General features: G+C 34.5%; 1 protein-coding gene across 1 annotated transcript in view; it reads right to left on the bottom strand.

Annotated features, from left to right (window-relative positions):
* The window catches only part of LRRK2 (leucine rich repeat kinase 2), a 142,324-nt gene that overhangs the window by 38,493 nt on the left and 79,620 nt on the right, over nucleotides 1–24,211 (bottom strand). Inside the window, exons 27-39 of the mRNA XM_003252300.3 lie at nucleotides 23,666–23,852; nucleotides 21,832–22,013; nucleotides 18,794–19,023; nucleotides 18,259–18,386; nucleotides 16,867–17,085; nucleotides 13,343–13,544; nucleotides 12,230–12,318; nucleotides 7,359–7,546; nucleotides 6,335–6,489; nucleotides 5,343–5,489; nucleotides 5,014–5,205; nucleotides 4,218–4,364; nucleotides 175–275 (exon numbers count right to left, since the gene is read on the bottom strand). Of these exons, the coding sequence (XP_003252348.1) occupies nucleotides 175–275; nucleotides 4,218–4,364; nucleotides 5,014–5,205; nucleotides 5,343–5,489; nucleotides 6,335–6,489; nucleotides 7,359–7,546; nucleotides 12,230–12,318; nucleotides 13,343–13,544; nucleotides 16,867–17,085; nucleotides 18,259–18,386; nucleotides 18,794–19,023; nucleotides 21,832–22,013; nucleotides 23,666–23,852 (2,167 nt within the window). The remainder of the gene's footprint in view (nucleotides 1–174; nucleotides 276–4,217; nucleotides 4,365–5,013; nucleotides 5,206–5,342; nucleotides 5,490–6,334; nucleotides 6,490–7,358; nucleotides 7,547–12,229; nucleotides 12,319–13,342; nucleotides 13,545–16,866; nucleotides 17,086–18,258; nucleotides 18,387–18,793; nucleotides 19,024–21,831; nucleotides 22,014–23,665; nucleotides 23,853–24,211) is intronic.

The raw sequence follows: 24,211 nt of genomic DNA, 5'->3' as shown, positions 1-24,211 counted from the left end.
CAGGAGAAGTAACGCTAAACTTTCTACTCCACAAAGAAAAGACAAACTAGGATCGCATAATTAAACTCAAGTAGAAATGTGGTCACTATTTTGCATTTTCACAACTGTATGCAAAATAGGAGTTCCAGTAGATTAATGTGTAATTTAATATAATTATATTATTGAATTTCTTACTTGTCTTAACAGCCTAAGTGATGTATGTTTATTAAAAATCTTCACAGCCACTTCTTCTCCTTCATAGGCTGCTCGATAAACTGATCCAAAACTGCCATCACCTTTTGAAAAGAAAATACAAAGCACTTAAATTAATCTGTCCAAGCAAAAAAAAACTAAATAAATTGTATCTGTTGTAATTATATCTGTTGTATATTTGAATAGAAACCTGACCTACTTGTTTCATTGAATCAAATCTCCTTTAACATTTCCTCTTCCTTCTACTCCAAGAAAGATACATCTAAAGATTTTGTCCTTAACCTTCCCGTCTTCCCTCTACACACACCCTGCTCAATTATGTCATCCACTTCTGTGACTTCATCTATCCCTTTAATGTAGAGAATTTTCACATTTTCACTTATAGCCACCTCCTAAGTGCTCTCCTACACTTCCAACTTTGTGTTGGAGATTTCACTGGTATGCCCTTCCAACTCAATCACAGCCTATCAAAAGCCACATTTATTACCTTTTCTCCTAACTGGTTTTTATTCTACCTTCCATACAGCTGATGATAACAAGACAAAAAGTCTTCTTGAAGCCCTTCTGGAGATAAAATTGAAGAATTATTTTAACTCTTGCTCTAATCTAACCCCATGGCTAACACTGGCAGTCCACTGAGTAGCATCATTCACATTCCCTTCTTCTCCATTTCCACTACCACCACACCCATTTGGTGGCCTCGGAGCCTTCTGCTGAGTCCCAGGAGGCCTCCTGGTTCCTTACTTCCAACTCATTCTCTCTCTCTTGCAAAATTAATTTTCCTATCATTCCACTTTGATTGTGTCACTCTCCTGCTCAGAAACAAATTATTCCATGTTGCCTACTAAATCAAATCTAAATTCAGCTGCATAGTCACATTGTGGCCCCTAAATCCTTTTAAAGTTCTCTTCTTGTTCTACTTCTCATTCTCAAGGCTCGAGTTCAGTAGCTTTCCCTGCCCCAGTCCTGGCTGAACAGTACATCTGAGGAGCTTTTTAAAACGCTAAAGTCTGGGTTCAAAGATTTCGATCTAATTAGTCCCAGGAGGAAATGGTCATTAGATTTTTTTCTTCTTTTAATTCTGTACTTAGCAGAATTAGTAATGAGCAGGTAAGGTTGAGAACAAGTGCTCTAGACAAACCGGAATAGGCAAAATTTCCTGAGCATGCTTTGTACCTTCAGGCCTCCACACCCTTGATGAGCTCTGCTACTCCATCATCTAATCTCCAGGGAGTTTATCAAGCCTATAGGGACCAATACATACCAAGATATGGAGGCCTGCCTCACAAACTGACCATGATCAGCCCCATGGACTGTTACTCTCCACCGACATTTAGCAAATCCTGTTTGTACAATATTTAGGGTTCTCATATAGTGCCTTGAACTGTAGTCACTTGATGGATATAAGTGAATACACACAAAACAGTCTATAAGGAAATATAACAACTTGTAATTTCCAAGTGGTGTAATTACACATCTATGAAAAGCTTCTACCTATTTATTTTTTATATGTCTATAATGAGCATATATAATTATATTTTATGCTCAGAGACAGAGTATATTAAAATAATTAACTCATTTGAGCATGTCTTGTATTTCTACTAGATTGTAAATATGTTAAAAGTATTATTTGCATCTTATCAGTCTTGGTATTCTCTCATTCTATCCCTCCAGTACTTAATATTTGACTTTTAAAAACCATTAGCTAGGATTGTTGGTATTGAGAGAGCTTCAGAGGGAACTGTTACATACTGGAATCAGAAATAGAATCGGGTAAACAGAAGAGGGAAAAGAGAAAGAAAGCAAGTGGAGGGGGAAGGGAGAGAATGGGTCGGAGAGATGGAAACATACAGATGCATCTTTTTCTGCCTCCCCTCAATCTGGACAGCTATCAACAACAAAGAAAAATTGTAATGCAGCATAGAGAAGAAACATACTCTAGGGAGATACATCCAAATTTCAAGTTGGAGTAGGGACTTCTAATATTTTATTTATTTATTTTTTTTTTTTTGAGATGGAGTCTTGCTCTGTCGCCTGGGCTGGAGTGCAGTGGTGCGATCTCGGCTCACTGCAAGCTCCACCTCCCGGGTTCACGCCATTCTCCTGCCTCAGCCTCCTGAGTAGCTTAGGGACTACAGGCACCCGCCACCACACCTGGCTAATTTTTTATATTTTTAGTAGAGACGGGGTTTCACCGTGTTAGCCAGGATGGTCTCGATCTCCTGACCTCGTGATCCGCCCACCTCGGCCTCCCAAAGTGCTGGGATTACAGGAGTGAGCTACTACACCTGGCCAACTAAACAGACTTTGTAAATGACGTTTCCACATACACTACTCAAAACGTGTCCATTCATCTGAAACACATTTTAATGCAGGAAAAAGAAATATTTTAGGGATCTGTGTCTGACAGTTTGGGATTTCTTCAGAGGAAGGATGCACTATGTCTGGTACTTTCCTGTATACCTTGAAGTTTGGAGTTAAGATGTAGGATTCAGCAATGACGATTCAGCATTTTATGTTAACCCACTATTACTAATACATTAACTTCCTGAGTTCCAAACCATTTAAATTCATCCTAAACTTCCCAATCAATGCCAATAAGAGGGGTATAAAGGAGTTTATTTAGCTTTAAATATCATGTCCCAAATTTTGGACAACTTTTTGCTAATAGTGTTATGTCCGGACTGACAGATTTTAGGCATTATCTCTGGGGTAATCTGATCAAAATTAAATTTATACACACAACAACAACAAAAACTAAGCAAAGTAAGGTCAAAATTGTCTTCAAATGCTTTACATTAAATCATTCTAATGCATTTCGTAGTTGTCCCAATGGCTCTCAGGAATGTTTAAAACTTGAGTATGTCAGCCTACAGTTAATAATAACATACTGTATACTTGTAAATTGCTATGAGAGTAGATTTTAATAGTTCTCACCACAAAAGTATTTGAGATAATGTATATGTTAAATAGCTAAACTTCTCTATTCCACAACATAGACATATATCAAAACATTATGTTGTACACCATAAATATATACAATTTTTACTTGTCAATTAAAAAAATTTGTACAAAATATATATTTTTTAAAAAATGATAACCGAGGAGACAGACACATCACGGCATCACAGGTCTTGTAAAGACATTAGCTTTTATTCTGAGAGACATGAGAAGCCACACATGTAATCTACAGAATGACATACAGTGACATATCATATGCTGACTGTTTCTTTCCCAAAGTAGTTATAATGCATACATTTTTCATCTTCTGAAGTGTATGAGCATTTTTTAAAAACATCTTTTAGGCCCAAAAATCCATGTGCAATTGTAGGACAGGTCCAGGAAGTCAAGATACAAATGAGAATATTAGAACATGGTTACCATGACTTCACCTTTTCTCAATGAGCACCTAAACATGCTACATGAATTCAATGATTTCCATCATAATCTACTGAAAATCACTGATTGAATTCACGGAACCGACAAGTTCCGTGATTGCTCCGCATACCAAAAAAAAAAAAAAAAAGAATTTGAGTATGTCACCATGTGATACTTTTGACTTTAATTTCAAGGCTTTTTATGAATATTTCTATGAGAATTCAGCATTGTCACACTGAGTCATAAAACCCCTGCTATGACTACACTGAGGTGTGCTTCCTTTACCTATTCTGTCATTTTAAATATAAAATATGGCTGCTTCACTTAACTCACCTGAAAACCTTCTTATTTGCCTCCCATATCCCTGGCAATTAAGTCAAATACAAAGATATATTTCATAAATATTTCTGCTTCCATGATAATCTCATCCTCATCTTGATCCTAGTCTACATGATTATATGCAAAACAAATTCCACATCTGTAGCATGATATTCCTTTAAAATATATCATTCCAAATAAAAAAACATTATAACAAATATAAGAAAACAGTAAAGATCTATGACAATACAATTATGAGATCTATTTTCTAAATTATAAGGAGAAAATTACATCCCAATATTTATTCTCAAATTAACAAAAAGAATTACCTAGGAGAAACTCTGGAGCTTGTTCAAATTCCAACTCATCATTATTCAACATAATATTTCTGGGCAGGTCAGCCAAAATCAAGTCAGGGGCAATCTGAGATATTGGAATGGTGAGCCTTGGTTGATCTGGATTTACTAAGAGATCTCCTGAGAAGTAATAAAACATTTTTAAAATAAAAACAACATTTAAGGAGATACATAAATTTGTGGTTTTGATGTGAAAAAATAATGGAATATTTTGTACAATTTCTAATCCCTCCCTTTCTAACCAATCCTATATTTCTCTAGGAAATTTGAGAACATTTTAAAGATTCACTTAGTATCTATCTACTTGGAATTTTAAAAATGTATTCCTACATTCACTTGTAGAATTCTGAACTGCTGCAGACTACCAGACATCGAACTAGAGAGTTATCTACTCTCTGCTTTTGCCACATTCATGAAGCTGCAGCTGTTATTATATGGCAGACATGTTGGTAAGCTAGGTCTGTGTATTGTCTATTTGAATCTTTATAGCAGTTCAATGAGATAGATGTGGCTGGTATTCCTGTGTCACAGATGAGGTTATGTTGCTCAATGAGCCAGCATTCAAACCCTCAAATCAACATTTTCTGAATCTAGGATACAAGATTTTATTGGTAATAAATATAATTCAGTTCTCTGACCTGTCCTTATAATTGAATATACTATTTTTCAACTCATCCTTTATGGATAAGAATATTGACATTTATTAAAAACCATTTCATAAGTGTTGAAGGATCACTTAAAAGTATTTGTAAGTTGTATCAAAGCATACCTTCCTCTGCTTTCTTCATCAAGTCATCAAGTAAGATTTTTTGATGTTCTTCACCATCATTAAAACTATATAACGCCCATTTCTTCAACAGAGTTTCTCCTTCACCACAAATGTCAATCTCCAGCAGCCCAGGAAACCATTCTTCCATGAGAGAATCAATGTGGTCCACTACTTGGCCCAAAAGAATACAGCCTACATGATTCAAAACAGAGCTCAGCACCTTGTCTACACCTCATACTGTCGCAAAGCTTTAAGGTAAAGTTTTTTTTTTTTCTTAAGTTTAGATTTCTTTAGTGTTACAATTGAAACATTCAAATTGATTTCCTTACCTTTTCTACAAGAAGGAACTGTAATTTTTAAGAAACTCTCTGGATGATTGTCTAAGACTTCAGATCCTACCAGACAATAAGCTTCAGGAGACCAATTTAAGTAAATGCCTTGTCGCCAATACATTCTGTTTGGGCGAAGTGCTCGTTCTAAAAAATGGAGCCATTAATTATTAGCTGCTTCCTAAATTAAAGGGAAAAAATCTACTGCACACACCACAAGTGATTGTAATACAGATCTATTCATTTCGAAAGAAAGTACTGGGTTGTTAATGATATGAGTCCTCATCCATATCTATTAAATATTGTATCCATAACTTTACAATAAAACGAGTTAAATCCCCTGTACATTAAGATCCATTTCAGGTTGATGCTGTTAAGCAGTTTAATATGCTCAAAAGATGAAGAAAGAGAATCATAAATAAATCCTCATAATTTTTAAAAAGAAGTTTTTGATCATGCTAAGCCCAAAACGTTCTGAACTTTTTAATGCAGTGTAACTACCTATATGTTGATTAATTCCAATCAAGTTAAGGTTTATTTTGGAAACCTGTAACACCTGTGTAAAGCTAATTTTAATCCCCAAAATGATATTTTCCCTTTGGAGTACCAACATGTCTCTATTTATTTTAGAAGAAAGAGTTAGCATTATAAACACCGGATTTGCTCTTTTTTTGTAAATGTCTTAGTGGCTGTGCAACAGAAAAGAGATGATTACAGTCCCTGCAATGTAATCATGACCAAATCTGAGTGAGCACCTAAGGAGTTTTCTTCCTGACAAATTAGATGAGGTTATACGTGCTTGTGTGTCTTTAGATTGCCTACTCCAAGGTTTTATAAGCTTATTTTCTAATTCTTCATCTGCCTTCCAAACAAGTAAACTCTGAGAAAATGGCACATTACTTTTCATATGCCATCTCCCTAATTTCTCTAAAAATTAATAAGGCTAAATTAATAGTCTCTAAAAATCTAGTAAGTCTTCACTAGATACTTACCTCTCCCTGAAAGCATGTAAGGTGAAATCTCAAGTAATCGATTGATTAATCTTGACCAAAATCCCATTGGAAAATAAGGCATTTCATATAGACGGATGATAATTTCAGAGTTCTCACAATGGGGAAGCTCTATCACAGGCCTGTGGTCAGACAAACTAAAGGCAAAAGGACACTATGGTTATACAGCCTCACAAAACACCCACCCATGTTGAGCAAATGATTTTACTGCTTAAAGTCAATGAAGGTAATGATTCCAAGCAATTGTAGCTTTTTTGTAACATTGTTTCACTACATGTTTTTCCTATACCAAAAATTCAGTGGTCATTAATCAATTCAAATGCATGCTCAGATGTAGATGCATGAAATATTTTCGGTAATCCCTGTGCACTAATACATAAATTATTACAATTAGTTATGCATAGACAAATGTAATCTTATATAAATCCTGAAAAATACATGTCCTAGAAAAAAAGTGTATATTTATTTTTACAATTGGCTGCATCCATCAATGTAATTTGCACATTTCAACGTCATATTACTTTATTACATTTCCCACTTGCTTACAGCAGTAGGAAAAATTTCCATAGTATAGGCTAAAACGTAGGCATCCATTGTGATGCCATAAATGCTTTTAAAATTCTGTTGAAAACTCACTATCTTCTCAGAACTTGCTTAATAAACTCTCTCAGTGTTGTGTAAGAACACACACATACACAAACAGGGATACACACACACACACATACACACACATTAATCTCCACTATTTACCTTTCTTAAATAATTTTAACAGTGATAAGCCAACTAGTAACTATATACATAAAATAACTGATTTACAATATCGTTAAAGTGTCAGATGCAATGTTTTATTCCAAAATAAATGATATATGTCAGTAGGAGGTTTACACTAGAAGCAAAATATATTTATTTATTTAATACATCTATTATAGACTACAGTTAGTTTGGCAATTAAAAGAATAGATAGCGAATTTCCATGTAGCAATTAATTTTTTAAGGTTTTCTTTACCTGCTTGGAACCAGCAAATATTCTTCTCCTATTGGCAAAGCAATCTGGAATTTTTCTAGGAGCTTAAAATACTGTGACATGTAGTTCTTTGGAAATCTCCTTTTCTTTGAAAGAAATTTTTCCACATCTCTACGCGAAATAATTCCCTTAGGGTGTTTTGGACAACCTTCCACTTTCACTGTTAAAATCTGAAAGATTTGAGTCATAAATAATCACTAGAATTTATTTTCTGAAATGTCCCAAATTTAAAGCATTTTATATCTCTTTGCTCAGTGAAAGCAGTCAGAAAGATTTTAATGTTTTCAAGTGCATCACAGTACCTAATTTCTCTAGCAACCATGTGGCCTAGAAGCCCAGAGGGGCATTCACTCTCAAAAAAAAAAAAAAAAAAATTGTTAAATTAAGGGAGTTAATTTGGATCGGAAATCACTGAACTTCTCTGAAACAATTAACATCAGTATTTGCCTAGCTACAATGAAAAGATCAATCCAATACCTCACATCTGTTTTGCAGTCTCATCAATAATATATTCCCAGGGAAATTATCTTCCAGACAGTTACCAATACAGGTTTGAAATAGAAATATTACTTCACATTTATATACTAGGAGAGGATTTCCATGAATAGGAAGACAGACTGTGTAGTAGAATTTCATGATTCTCAAAGTAACTACTGCATTTTGATGGATTCTACTTGCAGTGTCTGGGTCAGTAGGTCTGGGTTGAGGCCTGAGAATCGGCTTTTTTAATGAGCAACCCCGATGTTTCTAACACAGAGATCATACTTTGAGCTTTGATCATTGTCATGGCAGTTAAAAATCAGTCAGAACCCAGATTCAAATCCAGCCTCTACTACTAGCTCCGTGACCTTGGGAAAAGTATTTGATTTTTTTAATACACAGCTTTCTTCTCTGTAAAATGAGATAATAAAAGTGACTGTCTTAGATTGCCCTGAGAATGAAATAATACATGTAAAGTATGCAAAGTACATACGACAAATTTTAGCATATTTATCTATATATTCCAATTTATTTTGCTTTGTCAAATTCACTTTAAAAAGAGGTTTGTATCTAATTTTCATTGGTAGATCTATAATGTTTAAGGAATACTTAAACAAAAGCAAACATTATTTATGCTGTCATGTAGTTGAGTGAAATACCAGGTTGTAAAGTCCTTAGGCCCAAGAACTTGTCTTACCCATCTCTGTATTCCTATTTTGTATGTACAGTATTTATTGAATCAATGAATGCATGATTGATTGAACATATTGGTATTTAATGACAGTGTGCAATGGGCCTATAAATAATAAAAACTGTTGTTTAAGACTTCTCCCATGTTGTGTACTTTATAGCAATTCCAGATTGCTCTTACAGTTCAGGTGGTAAAGAGAATTGTTTGCTGTTTCAGTGTTTTTTAAGTGCCAAGACCTTTTTTGACAATTCATCTCCAAGTGCACTTCATATTTTCTTTGTAGCACTCTGTACCACTTAACATATTATATGTTTATTTATTACTTCTTTTCTCTCATTTGAATATCAGCCCTATGAATGTATAAACTCATAGGCCCTGGAGTCAAGCTACTTGGTTTGAAATTCTAACTCTACCTCTTTCTGAATACCGTTGGATAAATTATTCAACCTCTCCGTCAATCAATTTCTTCAGCTGTATCGTAGGGGCTAAAAAAGTACCATTTGGAAAGGTTGCTGTGAGAATTGCATGAGCTAATCTTTGAAAAGCACATATTAACCTCATGTATGTTAGCCATTATTATCTAGTTATTCTAATTTATTTTACTAAGATACACTTATTTTTTAAAGAGTTTGTGCTTGATTTTCCTCGTGGATCTATAGCGTGCTACCACTATTTGTAGTGGAAGTTTCCAAAGATGGAGACATCATTTCTATCCCTATACACAGGTGCTATTCATATGGAGTCTATTTTCCTTCCCCTTTAATCTGAGCTAGGTTTGTGGTTGCTCTGGTTACTAGAATGTAGCAGAATTAATATTTTTGCCAGTCTTTGGCCTAGCCTTTAAGAGGACAGAAAAATTCTGCTTCATTTCTCTTGGTAACCAGCCACCATGAAAGATGTCCAATTATTCTGTGATCACCACGCCACGAGGAAGCCCAACTTAGCCATATGATAGGCCACATGGAGAAGCACCAATACTCCAAAAACATGCATGTACCTTTCTTGCACTTTCCAGCTCAGTTTAATGAATGCAGCCAAGTGAATGACCCTTGCCAATACCATGTGGAGCAGAACCACGCAGCTAAGCCCAGTCAAGCCACAAAAGAACGAGAAATGATAAATTGTTCACATTTTAAGCCTCCAAGTTTCGAGGGGGTTTTACATGAGAATAAAATCTGCAACATTATCTTGACTTTATCACCTTTAAAAGAGCTCCTAACATTCCTTCAACCTAATAACCTGAATAGCTAACTGATGCCTTATTCAAGGAAAGAGAATTTTCCAAATTCCTTTGTATTTCTCCCATGTATTTTTATCAAGGTTAAATTGCCATGTAAGCTTTTTAATGTTCCACCTGATTAATTCGATAGGTCTCTTTCATATCTCTTTTTTCATACAGTTAAATGAGTCTTGTAAACTTCTCCCTGCCTTAATGGTACCTTTGTTTAATAAGTTCAGTGACCTAACAGCTCAGGGCACATACAATGGGTGGGCTCATTAGAGCTTCTGCACCATGAAATTATTCCTGCCCTTGCCTTGATTCATGAAGGTGAATACTCCTATTTATCTTTGCTAATAGCTGTCAGACAAGTCGCTCTTGGTTTCACTTGATTATTTAGAGCTTTCATTTCCTTTAAACCTTAGTGAGAAAATGACATTATATTTCAATTTATTGGCATAAATAAAAATGATGGTACTTCTTTTTTAGGTTAATAAGAAATTTAAATAATCCTTTTATTGACATTTTAAATCTGTCTTTCAAAGTAACTTTGAGTGGCTCAAATTAACTTAGTTTTTACTTAAATTATCATATTTATAACTATGCTAATGAGAATAACTTTCATGGAGTTTCAACTTAATTACTCCACAGAATCTTCAGGAATTTTATTGCAGTCATAGTGAAAATCTGCATTTTTTTAAAAGGCGAATTCTGATGCAAACCTCTTCCTTATTCTACTGTACAAGATATGCCCATCCTAATGCTCACATGTGTGCAACTTCAAGTGTTCCATAGTGACATGGAAACACACCACTTTAGGGAGCAACTTTAGCTTTTCCTTGACTATATGGAGTTGAGTTACCTCCTGATAACTATCATGCGCCAGCTAGGACAACAAAATTGCTGGATATATTTAAAACTTCCTTTGCTGTACAGGATGCCGCTCCCTACACATCTTTTTTATTTGTCCCCATACATGACACACTTTCCAAAATTACATGAGTACCTCTTTATAGTTATGAATTTTTTTAAATTTCCTAATTAACATTCTTTAAATTGCCAAATAGATCCAATATAAAATTAGCTAACATTTACCTCTCACTTACAGTGAACCAGGGAGGCAATATAGAAGATAATTGTTATTTTCCTTATTTAAAAAGTAAGTAAACAAAGGCTTAATGCATTAAGGAATTTCACAGAGCTAATAAGTAATTAAAAGAGACTGAAATGTAGGTCAAGCTGATGCTCAAGTAAGTGCTCTGGGTCATACTACTGTCTCCATTATCATTTAATAATTGAGTAAAATCACATTATCCATGACACATGTGCAGAAGGCTGAAAATCTAATTTAAAAATACCTACCAAAATAGTAATAACTGACACACTGCAAATAATTGCTGATTGCAATGTTTCAATATGCTCTCGAGTTCCATGGTACAGGATTTAGCCTCAACTGAGTTCTCTCTTCACAATAGCTTCCTTTTTTTTCCTTAGATGGAATTTAGGAACAATTATTCAAGATTGTCTAAGTGAATTTAATTACCTTTGTGGTTTAATTGGAAGAGATATTTCTAACATAAAAATACATAATAATTTTAGGGACTCGGGCAGCCACGTGCAAAACTATAAATTTTACTCATCAACAAATCAGTAGCCTAATGTTTCTCAACTAGGGTAATTTTTCACATTCTCCAAGCAATATTTAGCAATGTCTGGATACATTTTTGCTTGTCACAGCTAGCGGATACTACTTACATCTCGAATATAAAGGCCAAAAATGCTGCTAACATCCTACAAATGTGCAACGAAGAATTATCTGGCCCAAAATGTCATCATGCTGGGGTTGAAAAGCCCTGAGGTAGTATGTTTTGCTCAAATGGTCTTTTATGTCAAAGCTCCAGAGATGGATTATTATAACTAGTTAAACTCATCGGTAATGGATTATCATTTGGAGAAAAAATCATTTTCCATGTGAAATATAAGCAAAACATAGCTATAACCAAGGCCATCCAAAGTTTTCAAAATCGTAAGCATTTAAAACTCAGATCATTTCACTTAAGTCAAAACTCCCCACCATGTTATCTAGATAGAGGTTTCACAGGCTCAGCAACCTAATTTTCTTATATGTGTTTACCCCCAAGGATTTCCACAAAGACTGCATTCAATTGATTCAGTAACCAAACCAATGACATCATCAGGATCTAGTAAAGCAGCATGGGGCAGAGTGATACAAACATCTGTATGTGGCTTGAAAACCAAGTCATGGAAGTGAACTCAAGACATCTTTCCTTCTTCTATGAAGCTCTTCAAGTAGTCTTCCATGTGAAATGTTCTACAGTTTTCTAAATTCACAAAAGTTTCTGCCTTAACTAAACCCAAACTCTAAAACACTCAATGCTCTGGGCGCCATCTGTTCTATGCTTTGACCATAACCCCCGTGCCACAAAAATAAAAGACACCAACCTGTGCCATGATTTTACAAAGCCACTTGGGTTCCACAAAGTACAAGTCACTTAACTGCAGTGCTGGGTCTTGAAAATGAAGAAGGACTCCTGTAGTAAAAAGTCATCAAACAGTGAAACATGGAATCTAGAACAAATATCAAGGGGCTTTAGAAAAAATCTAGTCCAACTTCCTCATTTTACAGGTGAAGTAATTTAAGCATAGCTAGTGGCAGAGCTGGGACTAGAAGCTGTGCATCCTATGGTCTAAAGTTCCAATATTATAATGGAGTATTTTTAAACTACATAAAATGATCATACTTAAGCATATTTGAGACACTGACATGCATTACAGAGCATATTTCACACATAAGTAGATATTCATAATTTTCTGTTTCGCTTGCTGAATACACACTACAAAGACATATTTTATTTTCAAATACAGATGAGAAACACAGCATATCTCAGCATACCTTAAGAACGATGGGAGAAAGGAACAGATCATAAACCACAGGAAGCTATTTTTTATACAACAGAATCTAGGGATCAAAAGCAGCTTCCCAGTCACTTACTCTAGTACTATCAAACAACTCACACATTTCTAGCAAGGTAATATGATCAAGTACACAATTAGCACTGAAGTTGGTTTGAGAATTTTCATCTTTGAGATCAGTATTTGATGCAAGAGAGCTAGATCTTCCACTCAGAAGCTGCATCAGCTCAGGGAGCCATTGATTCTCCAAGTGTCCCAGTTAGACCATTCCAACAATAATTCCCCTTTGCATTATACAAATAACTTTCACATGCACTAAACTCATTTGACATTATGAAAGGATATGGCTGTGCTCAGGGTTCCACAGCTCCTGAATAGACCCCAGATATTTTAACTCCCACTCAGGGACTCTTTCCACTACTTTACTCGTAGGTGATTTCTAAATGTGTTTTCTTATGACATGATACATGATTTGTCATGAACACACATGATGATCTTCCAACAAGAAAGAAAATCAGTGGCCTATTAAAGAACCGTATGGATATTCTCTCAACTTTGAATGTAAATTCTATACAAGATTCAGAAACACTTTTATAAGTTACTACAGCTGAGCTTTGAAAATAAGGAAAGAAAAACACAAACCTGATTCATTTAGAAAGTGAACTGCGTGAGGAAGCTCATTTTCATCTAACTGCAGCTGATTTTCTCTCACTAGTTGTAATAATCGTTTCCGGTCAATTACAGGAAATTCAATTGGCACGTTTTTACGCTCGGATAAAATGATTTTCTCAAGTTCTACATAGCAGTCTGGAATCAGCTGTCCAACAACAAGCTGATCTCGGATCTATGAAATTACAAATGACAAGCCATAAAAATCTATTTTATCTGTGTATTTGTCAAATGGTTGGCAAATTCAGTGCTAACAGTTTTTACAGAAACAGATACATTATTCAGAAGTACATTTTTAAATAAAATCAAAATATAATAAAAAGCTATTTAGATTGTAAGGAATAAGTACAACGAAATTAAAATAGGAAAATTGTTGATCCAGAGGCAAATTTGGAACTATCAAATAAAATAGTATGGAAATATTTATCTTGCTATCCAGAAATTCCATGGCAAAAAACGACATAAATCACTGACCATAAAATACGTTTTTTATATCCTAAGACATTAAACTTAATGTGAAACAGACATGCTAGCATAAGATACCAGTACAAATTACAAGAGCTTTTGGATATTATTATATTTTAAATATTCAAGGTAAAATATTAAATTTTGTGCTTGTTATTTGTAAAGTGTTATATTGGCAGGACATATATATCAACAGTGAAACCCAGAGACATAAAATCCCACTCAAGCTATATTTTTCATGGAACCTTGAACTTGGGAAAATGAGAAATCATCTAAACACCAGTGATTCTGACAGGAGAGGATGATCATTGTTCTGTTGCTCTTAGAATCTAATCACTGTCTACAAAATGAGAAATATATAAAATAAGATTTTTTAAAGAATGGCCCTAAGAGGATAGTTTCTACAATAAAAGTACCTTCCAAACGTTTTTTAAAATATAATTTTAAATAGAAATGCAATTCTTAATAATATCCAGAATGCAGTTAAGAACCACCAGATGGCAAACTCTCCCTATTTCTGGACCTATGGAAATTACATATTCTTTTTACCTGAAAATACGAATCAGAATTTCTGCTTAAATTCTTACACTTACTACAAATAGAAATTCAGCACACACAGAAAAAAATTAACTTGGTCTTTTTCTACTTGTGACTAAAAACTTAAGGAGACAACCATAACCATTACTTCCATATTTACCTGCAAATGGTTACTCAAGAGACTGTTTTCATGTATCTCTTAGCCCCGAGAATTAGAGATAATTTCACTAACCTCCACTTTTCATGTTCCCTCTCTTAGTCGTTCATAAATTAAGATGAAACTGAACTTCAGATTGAGGTTTAAGTTTTAATCCAAGGAGGGAAACCTCCATATAAAAGTAAACAAGAGTTCTCAAAGAAAGAAAATCAAGTAGAAACGGGATGAGTTTTACAGAACTACGTCTCAAGGCCTACAGAGATGCCTGCTCTGCTAATGGGCTGGACAAGATTAAAAGGAGTATTGTCAGCATTGAACTCTGTTTTGTCCTGCTTCTCCTTTCAGCATGATTATCAGTTCACTGACAGGCCGAGCCAAAAAATAAAACTTAAAGTGTCTGCACAGACACATGTTAATAAGGTTGAGATAGAAAAATATTAGAGAAGAGCTAAGATCAAAGGAAAATATGAAAGAAAAATGAGAGGACAAAAAATGATCTCTAATAGATTAAAAGCTGCTCTTTGAATTCAGGTTGAAGCACCTCAGGGAAGAAAGAATTTTCAAGTTCTGGCAGGCTCACAGGCCCTGGGTCATCTGAAAGAGTCACTCTTCTACAATGCAATCAAATGAGTTTTCAAACCATTATGCCAGAATGCTGCATCCATTAGCAATATATACTTTTATTTCAATAATAGTGGTATTTCTCAAAGCATTTGTTTTACTTCCTTGTAAAAAGTTGTCTTCAAAGGTGATTTATAAGTGCCAAAAGAAAAACTGGTCTGATTTGTTGGTAATGATATCTATTAGACAAAAGCAGTATTGATACAGCTCAATGAACCATCTTATCTGTGACTTTGCGTCAACTAAATTCAGGCCTTTTCAAAACAAATTCATCCTCCAACAAGTCTTTTTAAAGGTATGATACATTCTCTGACAGCAATGACAAAAAGGGAAACTCAAAATATCCTCAGTAACAACAAAGTTATTGAAGTATGGATACAGTCTCAGAAAAAAAAAACACCTGGATTAAGAGATTAATTGGATGAATAAATTTTGTGTATTTGTTTTTCTTTAAGTCATATTACTTTCTAATTACATGTCCAACAAGAGAATAGATAAATCTACAAATAAATAGTATGTCATTTTTACATGACATTACCATCTATCATCAATAAAACCTTTTAATAACTGTAATAAATGTGTGTTGAAGGATACAAACATGCAAATTCTCTCCCTGGGCACCGCAAAAGCCATCACTTTTACAAATGGCTCATTAGGTTTTGGAGTGAAGCACACATAATCTATATAAATGGAACAGAACTAAGCTAAATGGCCAGCGTGGAGTTATAACCTAGGTGACCATGTAATTTATCATCCAAATTGGAAAGCTTTTGAGAATACAGTAGGACATTATTAATAATTATGCTGGGACTGCCCAGGCCAAATAGGACTCTATTATCAGCCAGTATCTTGATCATTAGTGTTAATGAGCTAAGCCAAGATGGACTAAGTGAAATTCATCATATGTTTGTCATATGGAACTATCAAGGGTATTTTTCAGTACAGTTTACACCACACTCCCTGTAGTACCTAGTGAAGATTTCTTTTTCCTGCAAGTATTTAAAAAAAAGTTTTCTCTCTGATAACTGATTTATTTACGTTTTATAAAGATTTGGCTTACCAGAAGATAACTTTAAACATTTAAAACATAATTCCTAAAATAAAAAGCCCATTTTGTATGAACTAAGTAATTAGTGAGACACTGCTGAAAACCAGGTTAGTGGTCTTCATGACTAAATAAAACAGCTGCCTCACGATACGGAGGGAAAAAAAAATTGGAATGGGAATCACAGTGACAAAATACATGAAGGAGTGGCACAAAAGATCAAGATGTCCATAAAACAGGAATTCCAAAAGAAAGGAAGAAATGGAAAAATAACAGTTAAAGAATAATAGAAGAAAGATGATCCCAAGACCTCAGTATTCACCTTTACCCTTGTGATTGAATCACCACTATAAGACGTTGAATGAGAAAAGGCATCAAAAACATTTTCTCAGATTCTCTGTCAGAAACATTTTCTCAGGATCCCAGAAACATTCTCTTAGTTTCTCTCAGGGTCCTCTAATTATTTTTTATTCCCACTGCTACGAATTAGAAATGAAGTCTGGTATAAATAATTTTAAAATGGAAAGGACTTTAGTAATGCTAACAGCAATGGGGAAAGAAACCCCACAATTTTAAGTGAGTTGCTCACTTCTCAAAATTTCTGACATTTCTAGGCAGTCGCAAAACATGAGAATTAATAAATTACATTTCTCTACCAGCCCACCATGTTACCTTGAAATTAAGGCTCTCGTTTATGATGGTTTTCCGAAGTTTTGCCAAAGCATCCGATTCCTCAGTGGCATTCACAAAGTGGTAATCTCGTATGGCAGGGAACCCTCGCTTATTCAGGAGTTCCTTGGTGATTTTACTTACGCAGGCTTTGCGTTGCTTCTCATCAGAAACATCCAAATGTGTGCCAACGAGAATCACAGGGGAAGAGGAAGCACGAGCCTGGAGGGAAAGACACAAAACCCTCTTGTGTTTGCTTTCAAACTGGGCCTGCTCACATTCCTGTTGATATTTGCTTTCCGTGACATTCACTTGAGTGGGAAAGAGAAACTAACAGACTTGAGAAGAAGAAAAGAACCTTAAACCTAAGAAAATAATGTAACCTTACAACATTTTAAAAAGTATTTTTGGCCTTTCTTAATCCAATTCTTCACCCTTTTAGGTGGCCTATATAACAGTAGTAGTATAGTTTTCCTTTCTCATCTTCATGCCTTAAGATGAGTTATTCACTCCTAAATAAAATAAGCATTTCATAAACCCACAAATTATATCAAATTAATGTCATATAGTTTATATTTTCTCTTCCTTATCTGTGAATTTAATCTTCTAAATTCGTTTTAAAGTCAATCAATATGGAGTCTACAATGAAACAATAAAAGCCACTCAAGCAAATACGACTGCCACTGTACTATTTGCTCACGTTGGCTAGCTGTAAAAAAGTTAATAAAAGAAACATTAAAAAATACCCAAATTACAAAACAAGCATGTATGAAGCCAAATTACATGGTTAAATGTCCTGACACAAGCCTTTTTAAGGACTTTATGCACAGAACAGCTCATTGCAGCATCATGCAAGCAGCATTTTAGTCTCCATTCTAAAAAGCCATAGTGTTTGAAGGAATAGCTGACAACAAGACAACAAAGGAAAAGATAGAAAAGCAACAAAAGGGAGATTCCAGATGTAACAGCATAATAATCTGGGAACACTTGAAGGATACAATCTGAAGAATTTCACACTAAATGGCCCCTGAGTACAAAGTTGATGAGATATATATATATAGATTGCGTTTCTTTAATATAGCTTAAGTTAGAAAAATTTAGGTTTCATTTAAGAAATAATATGTTTAAAAAACAGTTGAACATATATATTTTCAAGTTTTACAGCATAAAAGAGTTTCGGGTTACCAATAACATTCACCAACATGGAACATACCATTTTCATGTTATGACTTCATTACTCTGAAAGTTACCCAACTCAAAATTTTAGTGCTTCTTTTAAGAAAGTATTTAAAGAGACTGAAGCAATTGTTTGCCCAAAATAACTTACACACACACACACACACACACACACACACAAGAATTATTTTCTATTTTCAAATGATCAGAACAAATCACCTTTATATTGAAGAGCCAAGGCTTCATGGCATCAACTTCAGCCTGTCCCTTGCTGAGGTCATAGACAGCAAGGTACAATGCTCGCTGCGTCATAAAATGGGGATGAGTACTATAGAATTCCTCACGACCTAAATAAAGATTAGAGACAAATTTTTTTAATCTTTCAAACAACAGGCAAGAATCCTTTTTAAAAAAAATCAGGGAGAATAATACTATGTATTATTTAGCATACTAATAAGAGAAAAACAACAGACAATGTTTAGAGAACTATTCTGGGTTTCTACTAGGATTGACCACTTTTAACATATTTGTCAGCAACCGATCAAAGTACCTAGCACCAAATTGTTCCTAACATATCCCTCCATGTTCTTCTCCACTCTGGAGGCAAGGGTAAAATTAGGAGAAGTGAAGGGCTTTGGAATAATTCCATACAGTCTACCAGGTTTCTGGATATTAGAACAGAAAGCTCAGTTTTTGAATCCCTGTTCCAAACAAATGGTAAAAGTGAATTTTAAAATTCTATGGAAAGAAATACCTGCAAAATCCCACACATTTAGGACGAGATCTCTCTTTCTTTTGTCTCTTATTTGGATAGGCCAGTCTTTCACATCTATGCCAACTGTGGCACTTTGCATTCCAAGATCTGATTTCTTGGTTTTCATTAATTGCTGCAATAAGGTGGTTTTACCACTCCCAGTATTTCCCACAATCATAAGTTTCATTCGGTTATAAGGCACAGCCTTTTTTAACCGCTGTTGAAGAAACCTAGTATTTGAAAGATAAAAATAAAATAATAAACTGCTTAAAAGTGTACTTGAGATTTAGGTGAGTTCTTTTTTTTTTTTTTTTTTTTGAGGCGGAGTCTCGCTCTGTCGCCCAGGCTGGAGTGCAGTGGCGCAGTCTAGGCTCACTGCAAGCTCCGCCTCCCGGGTTCACGCCATTCTCCTGCCTCAGCCTCTCCGAGTAGCTGGGACTACAGGCGCCCGCCACCACGCCTGGCTAATTTTTTGTATTTTTAGTAGAGACGGGGTTTCACCGTGGTCTCGATCTCCTGACCTCGTGATCTGCCTGCCTCGGCCTCCCAAAGTGCTGGGATTACAAGCGTGAGCCACCGCGCCCGGCCCTTAGGTAAGTTCTTTTGCATGTCACAGTATTCTAAAATATAGTATCCAAAAGAGTGCATATCTCATATAACTAATAATGTACATGTCTTTCAGAGTACTGTTAATGCATATATTTTGCTAGAGATTTTAGGGTAGTTGATAATGTTTGGTAAAATCACCAAAGAAAACATGTTACACTATCACCAGAAATAATGAAAAGACCAAAATATGTTTGCAATTCTAATTAGAATATGATATGCAATATACATATACCTCTATATACACACACATATACATACATGTATACATATTCTAATGTTTTTAAATAATATGAAAAACCCTATAAATTATATGCCAGGTGCGGGGTGGCTCACGCCTGTAATCCCTGCACTTTGGGAGGCTGAGGTGGGCGGATCATGAGGTCAGGAGTTCGAGACCAGCCTGGGCAACATAGTGAAACCTTATCTCTATTAAAAATACAAAAAATTAGCCGGGCACGGTGGCAGGCGCCTGTAATTCCAGCTACTTGGGAGGTTGAGGCAGGAGAATCGCTTGAAGCCAAGAGGCGGAAGTTGCAGTGAGCCAAGATCAGGCCACTACCCTCCAGCCTGGGCGACAAGAGTGAAACTCGGTCTCAAAAAAAAAAAAAAAAGAAAAGAAAAGAAAAACCCTATAAATTATAAAGTTCAAAATTTCACAAAGTCCGTATGACATAGAAACAAGGTAGAGATATATGTATACTGTTATAATAAAGTTTGATAATAGAGTCATATTAGTTACATTATATATGTGTGTGTATATATTCATATATGGTATATATGATGTATAGCTATATATTCATGTATATCACATATGCATATAATAGTATATATGGATAGTGAGATCACATAACATCATAAATAAATATAAACTATTATACTATCAGCAGATGTTAACATGCTTTCATTCCTAATGATCTTAATGTAAAAACTGAACTAAATAGAAGTGTTTAGGTAGCTAAAAAACCACTTTTAAACTAGTAGTAGAGTTAAAGTGTTATCAAAAATATAATGGATAGAGAAAGATATATTTTGAAATATGTTAAAATGTTGCCACAGTTTCAAACTAGAGAAAAAGACTAAATCATAAGTGAATTTTACATCAGAGGAGTGACCAATTCATTCCTGTAACTAATAATCTGACCAACATTCCTGATGATATGGCCAAAAAGCAACGTTACTTTTCTTGATTTATTCTTAAGAATGCACCACTATTTGAAAAAATGTCTTTCTTCAAAAAGCAAATGATGCCTACAATTTCTAATCTGCTCTAGGTCTTTCTGTCTTTTCTGAAAATGTTAAACATGTTTAAAAATATTTACTTATATATTAAATTAAATATTAAATATTAAAAATATTTAGTTAGATAATACAGTACAATACGCTGAAAGCTAGTTCTACTAGATGTTTAGTAAGAATTAAACCAGTTTTTATATGACCATCTTTTCCAGTTTTAAGAGAGAAAAATAATTGGGTAGGATGAAGGGCAGCCACAATTTAGCACAAAAGTTAACAAACTCTTTCCTTTAAAATGAAATCAAGCTCAGGAGTTCAGAAAACAAAATCCTTCCTCATAAAAACAGATGAAGTTAAATATAAATTTAAGAGATTTTACGCAGAAGAGAATGAGTAAGTATAAATCACTGGTAATTAAACAACTATTAATTGTATGCTAGGCACTGTGTTGGGTGCCAAGATTTGAATAGTGAGTGAACACAGCAATGGTCTCTGCCTTGGTGGATATTACAGTCAATTTGAGAGGTGATGACAGAGCTAAGGTCTGCAGCGTTAATACAGTAACTGTGGAAAAGGGAACAAAGGATTTTATGAGAAAGTAGTAAGACTGATGTGCTGAAAGGGAACAAAAAGGAGGATAAAATCCATTACCAAAGATATTTAAAGTGCTTAAAGTGTAAAGACCAGAAACAGTGATGCTTGAGAAGTTTTGGTGCTTTCAAAACTGATCAAGGTGAGTAGATTACTCATCCTAATGGGCAAAATAGAAGTTAGTAATTTCACATGATGTCAGTAACTACAACGCTTTAAGATGTAAGAAGCATATGTTAACTAGTTGCTATATGAAATACAGTGTGAGAAGTTATTATACTGTGCTATATTTCTTTAGATTGTGTAACTGGTAACAAGAGACCAAATAGCAATACTTACTTTCTTTTAGAGTCTACTCCACTGAAAAGAAACAGAAGGAGGAGAAGCCGCTGTCAACATTAGCCTGGCTAAGAAGAATGAAAAATCTCTACAGTGGCACCACAGAAACACATTCATTAAATGAAAGGCAAATGACACACAGCATATTAATGCCAAATATTACTATTCATTTTTCCCTAAATCATAACGATATATGTCCATCAAAGTCACAGAGAGTAGAAAATCTGAAATAAATTTAGTAAAACCAAATAGAAAAATCATCTAACCTTATGATGTCTTTGGCTTTACATCCTATATGTTTAAAATCAAAGTTAAGACGCAGTTCATCCAAAGGAAGATCCCATATTTTGCTTAATTTCCCCATTTCATTGGGAAAGGATCTTAGTTCCAAGTTGTAACTGACATCCAGAGACGTCAGATTTTCAAGACAGCCAATCTCAGGAGGAATCTTAATGGAAAAAAAAGGGCAAAACCTGTTGGTGGGAAGGAAGAAATGTGTTCTGCCAAAAAGCAAGATGACAAGAAACAAGAAAGGCTCACAGATTCCATCAGCAGCTTGCACAACCTTTCAACAGAGTTTTAAAACTTTCCAAAGGTTTGTCATAAGTTGTCAGTATGTGTTTAAAAACATAAAAACTTACATATAAAAACTTACTCCCAAAAAATCTATGTCACTCATCTGTAATACTAAAAAACCCAATCTCCTTTGGTAACATACTTCATCTCTTCAAGACATTGAAAGTGAGGAAGTTCTTACCACAAAATGGATTTGTTTATCGATTATCTGTGACTTCATTCTGCTCCTTCAGTAAAGGCAAGAAGACCTAGTCACTACAAACCTGCATGCAGTTTGGTGTTCTCAAAGTACAGCTACATGCTTATACTTCAGGTGGCATCCTAATTGGAGTAATTTCTTTTCTGTTCCAAATTTTTAAGCAATATATACTATATTTATAATAGAAAACACTCATTTGCTGGCCAAAAGTCAGGTAGCAAAATATATGCACAGTTTTGCTGAACGTCACAGTGTCAGACACTTGATTCTTTTGGTTTTTGTAGGCAATACACTAGAACTTGAAAAAAAAATTTTCTGAGACAAACAGATTATCAGTTTCAGATTTATAACAGAGAGAATGGAGCAAAACAAAAAAGGTTGATCCATTAGGGTGATAGGATAGTGGCGGAATGCAGAAATTTAAGAATGTACCAAAGAAAGCTGAAAAACAAGTAATACAGTATACAGGCCAGCAATAACTTGAGAAAAATGGAGTATCTAAGAGTCTGTTAACAGATTGGACAGAGATTTGGTGATACAATGACACACAGCATCACATTCATCTATAATTATGTACATATTCATATAATCCTTTAAAAATATAGCACAAAAGTAATTTTTTGAGGAAATGATGCTGTGTTACCATATCCATTTACCATAGGGTAGGCTTACAACTTGTTTAAAAAACAAAAAAAAAATTGAATGGCATTGATATTTACAATGCTTATTTTGAATTTATAGTTACTAAATGACATCCACTACTATTCCACAGAACACTCTTTATGAGCTAGTACTATAAAGAATTTTTATCCTTATACTATCTTGTATATTAGTAAAGCGTTCTAAGTTGTTTTTTCATAGTTAAGTAACAGTTAAGAGTAATTTGAGTTAATCTATAATATGTTATATGATAACATCACACATAATTTGAAATGAATATTCTAATAATTTTTCCTTTGTACAAATGTTGGGTAGACAAATTTATATCTAGCTGTTTAGCTTTCAGATTAAAAGGTTCTGATAAGTATAGCATATTGTTTTATTGTTTAGTGGAAGTATTAAGGCTACTACCTTATTTTTAAAAGTAGATTTTTTAAAATTGTCAGTATGAGAATGGAAATTAAATTAAGTGACACACCATTAATAGCTATTCTTATTTTTGAATTTAATGGAAATCTGGATTTATAGTTGACAGGAATTTATAGTTAACAGGAAGCTTCTAGTTTCATGAAATTGGTGTTTAGAAGCTAAATATCACTTAAAATGATAATTTATGATGATACAAATCATAAAATATATTTTTTAAGTGGCAATAATCATCTTACCTCTTTCAGTTTATTGTGAGAAAGATGCAGTTTCTCTACTCTAGACCATAAATATGCTTTTTCACTCAAGTCCAAGATGCTGATCTGATTATGGCTAAATAAGAGTTCCCTTAAGTTCAAAGATTTCCAGTGTGCAGGACCTGGTAGATACTGAATATCATTGCTGCTCATATCTAAAGACCGCAAGCTAAAACAATACAGTGGAAAGACATAAACCAAATGAGTATTTCCAAAATACATGAAATAACATCACAAATAATTTTCCCCAGGGTGAGAATAAGGTGTAACGTCAAAACTAGCATTATTGACATGTGAGTATGCATGTGATTTGAGAGCCTGAAGTTGAACCACCAGCGTTTAAGAACCATGACTCTGGGCAAGTTACTTCATCTCTTATGAAGTGGAGATAATAACAGTGGCTATCGTAGGGGATTATTAGGAAGATTAAAGAGATGAATCACTGTAGAGTGGTTAGAACAGTTCGACACATTCTAAAGCTAGATGTAATTTAGCTATTATAGGTTTGTGTAACACTCTCTATGGCTA

Source organism: Nomascus leucogenys, chromosome 11 (assembly GCF_006542625.1).
Source record: "Nomascus leucogenys isolate Asia chromosome 11, Asia_NLE_v1, whole genome shotgun sequence".
Lineage (NCBI taxonomy): Eukaryota > Metazoa > Chordata > Mammalia > Primates > Hylobatidae > Nomascus > Nomascus leucogenys.
Note: the sequence above shows the minus strand (reverse complement) of the source record. Positions and strands in the feature narration are given on the sequence as shown.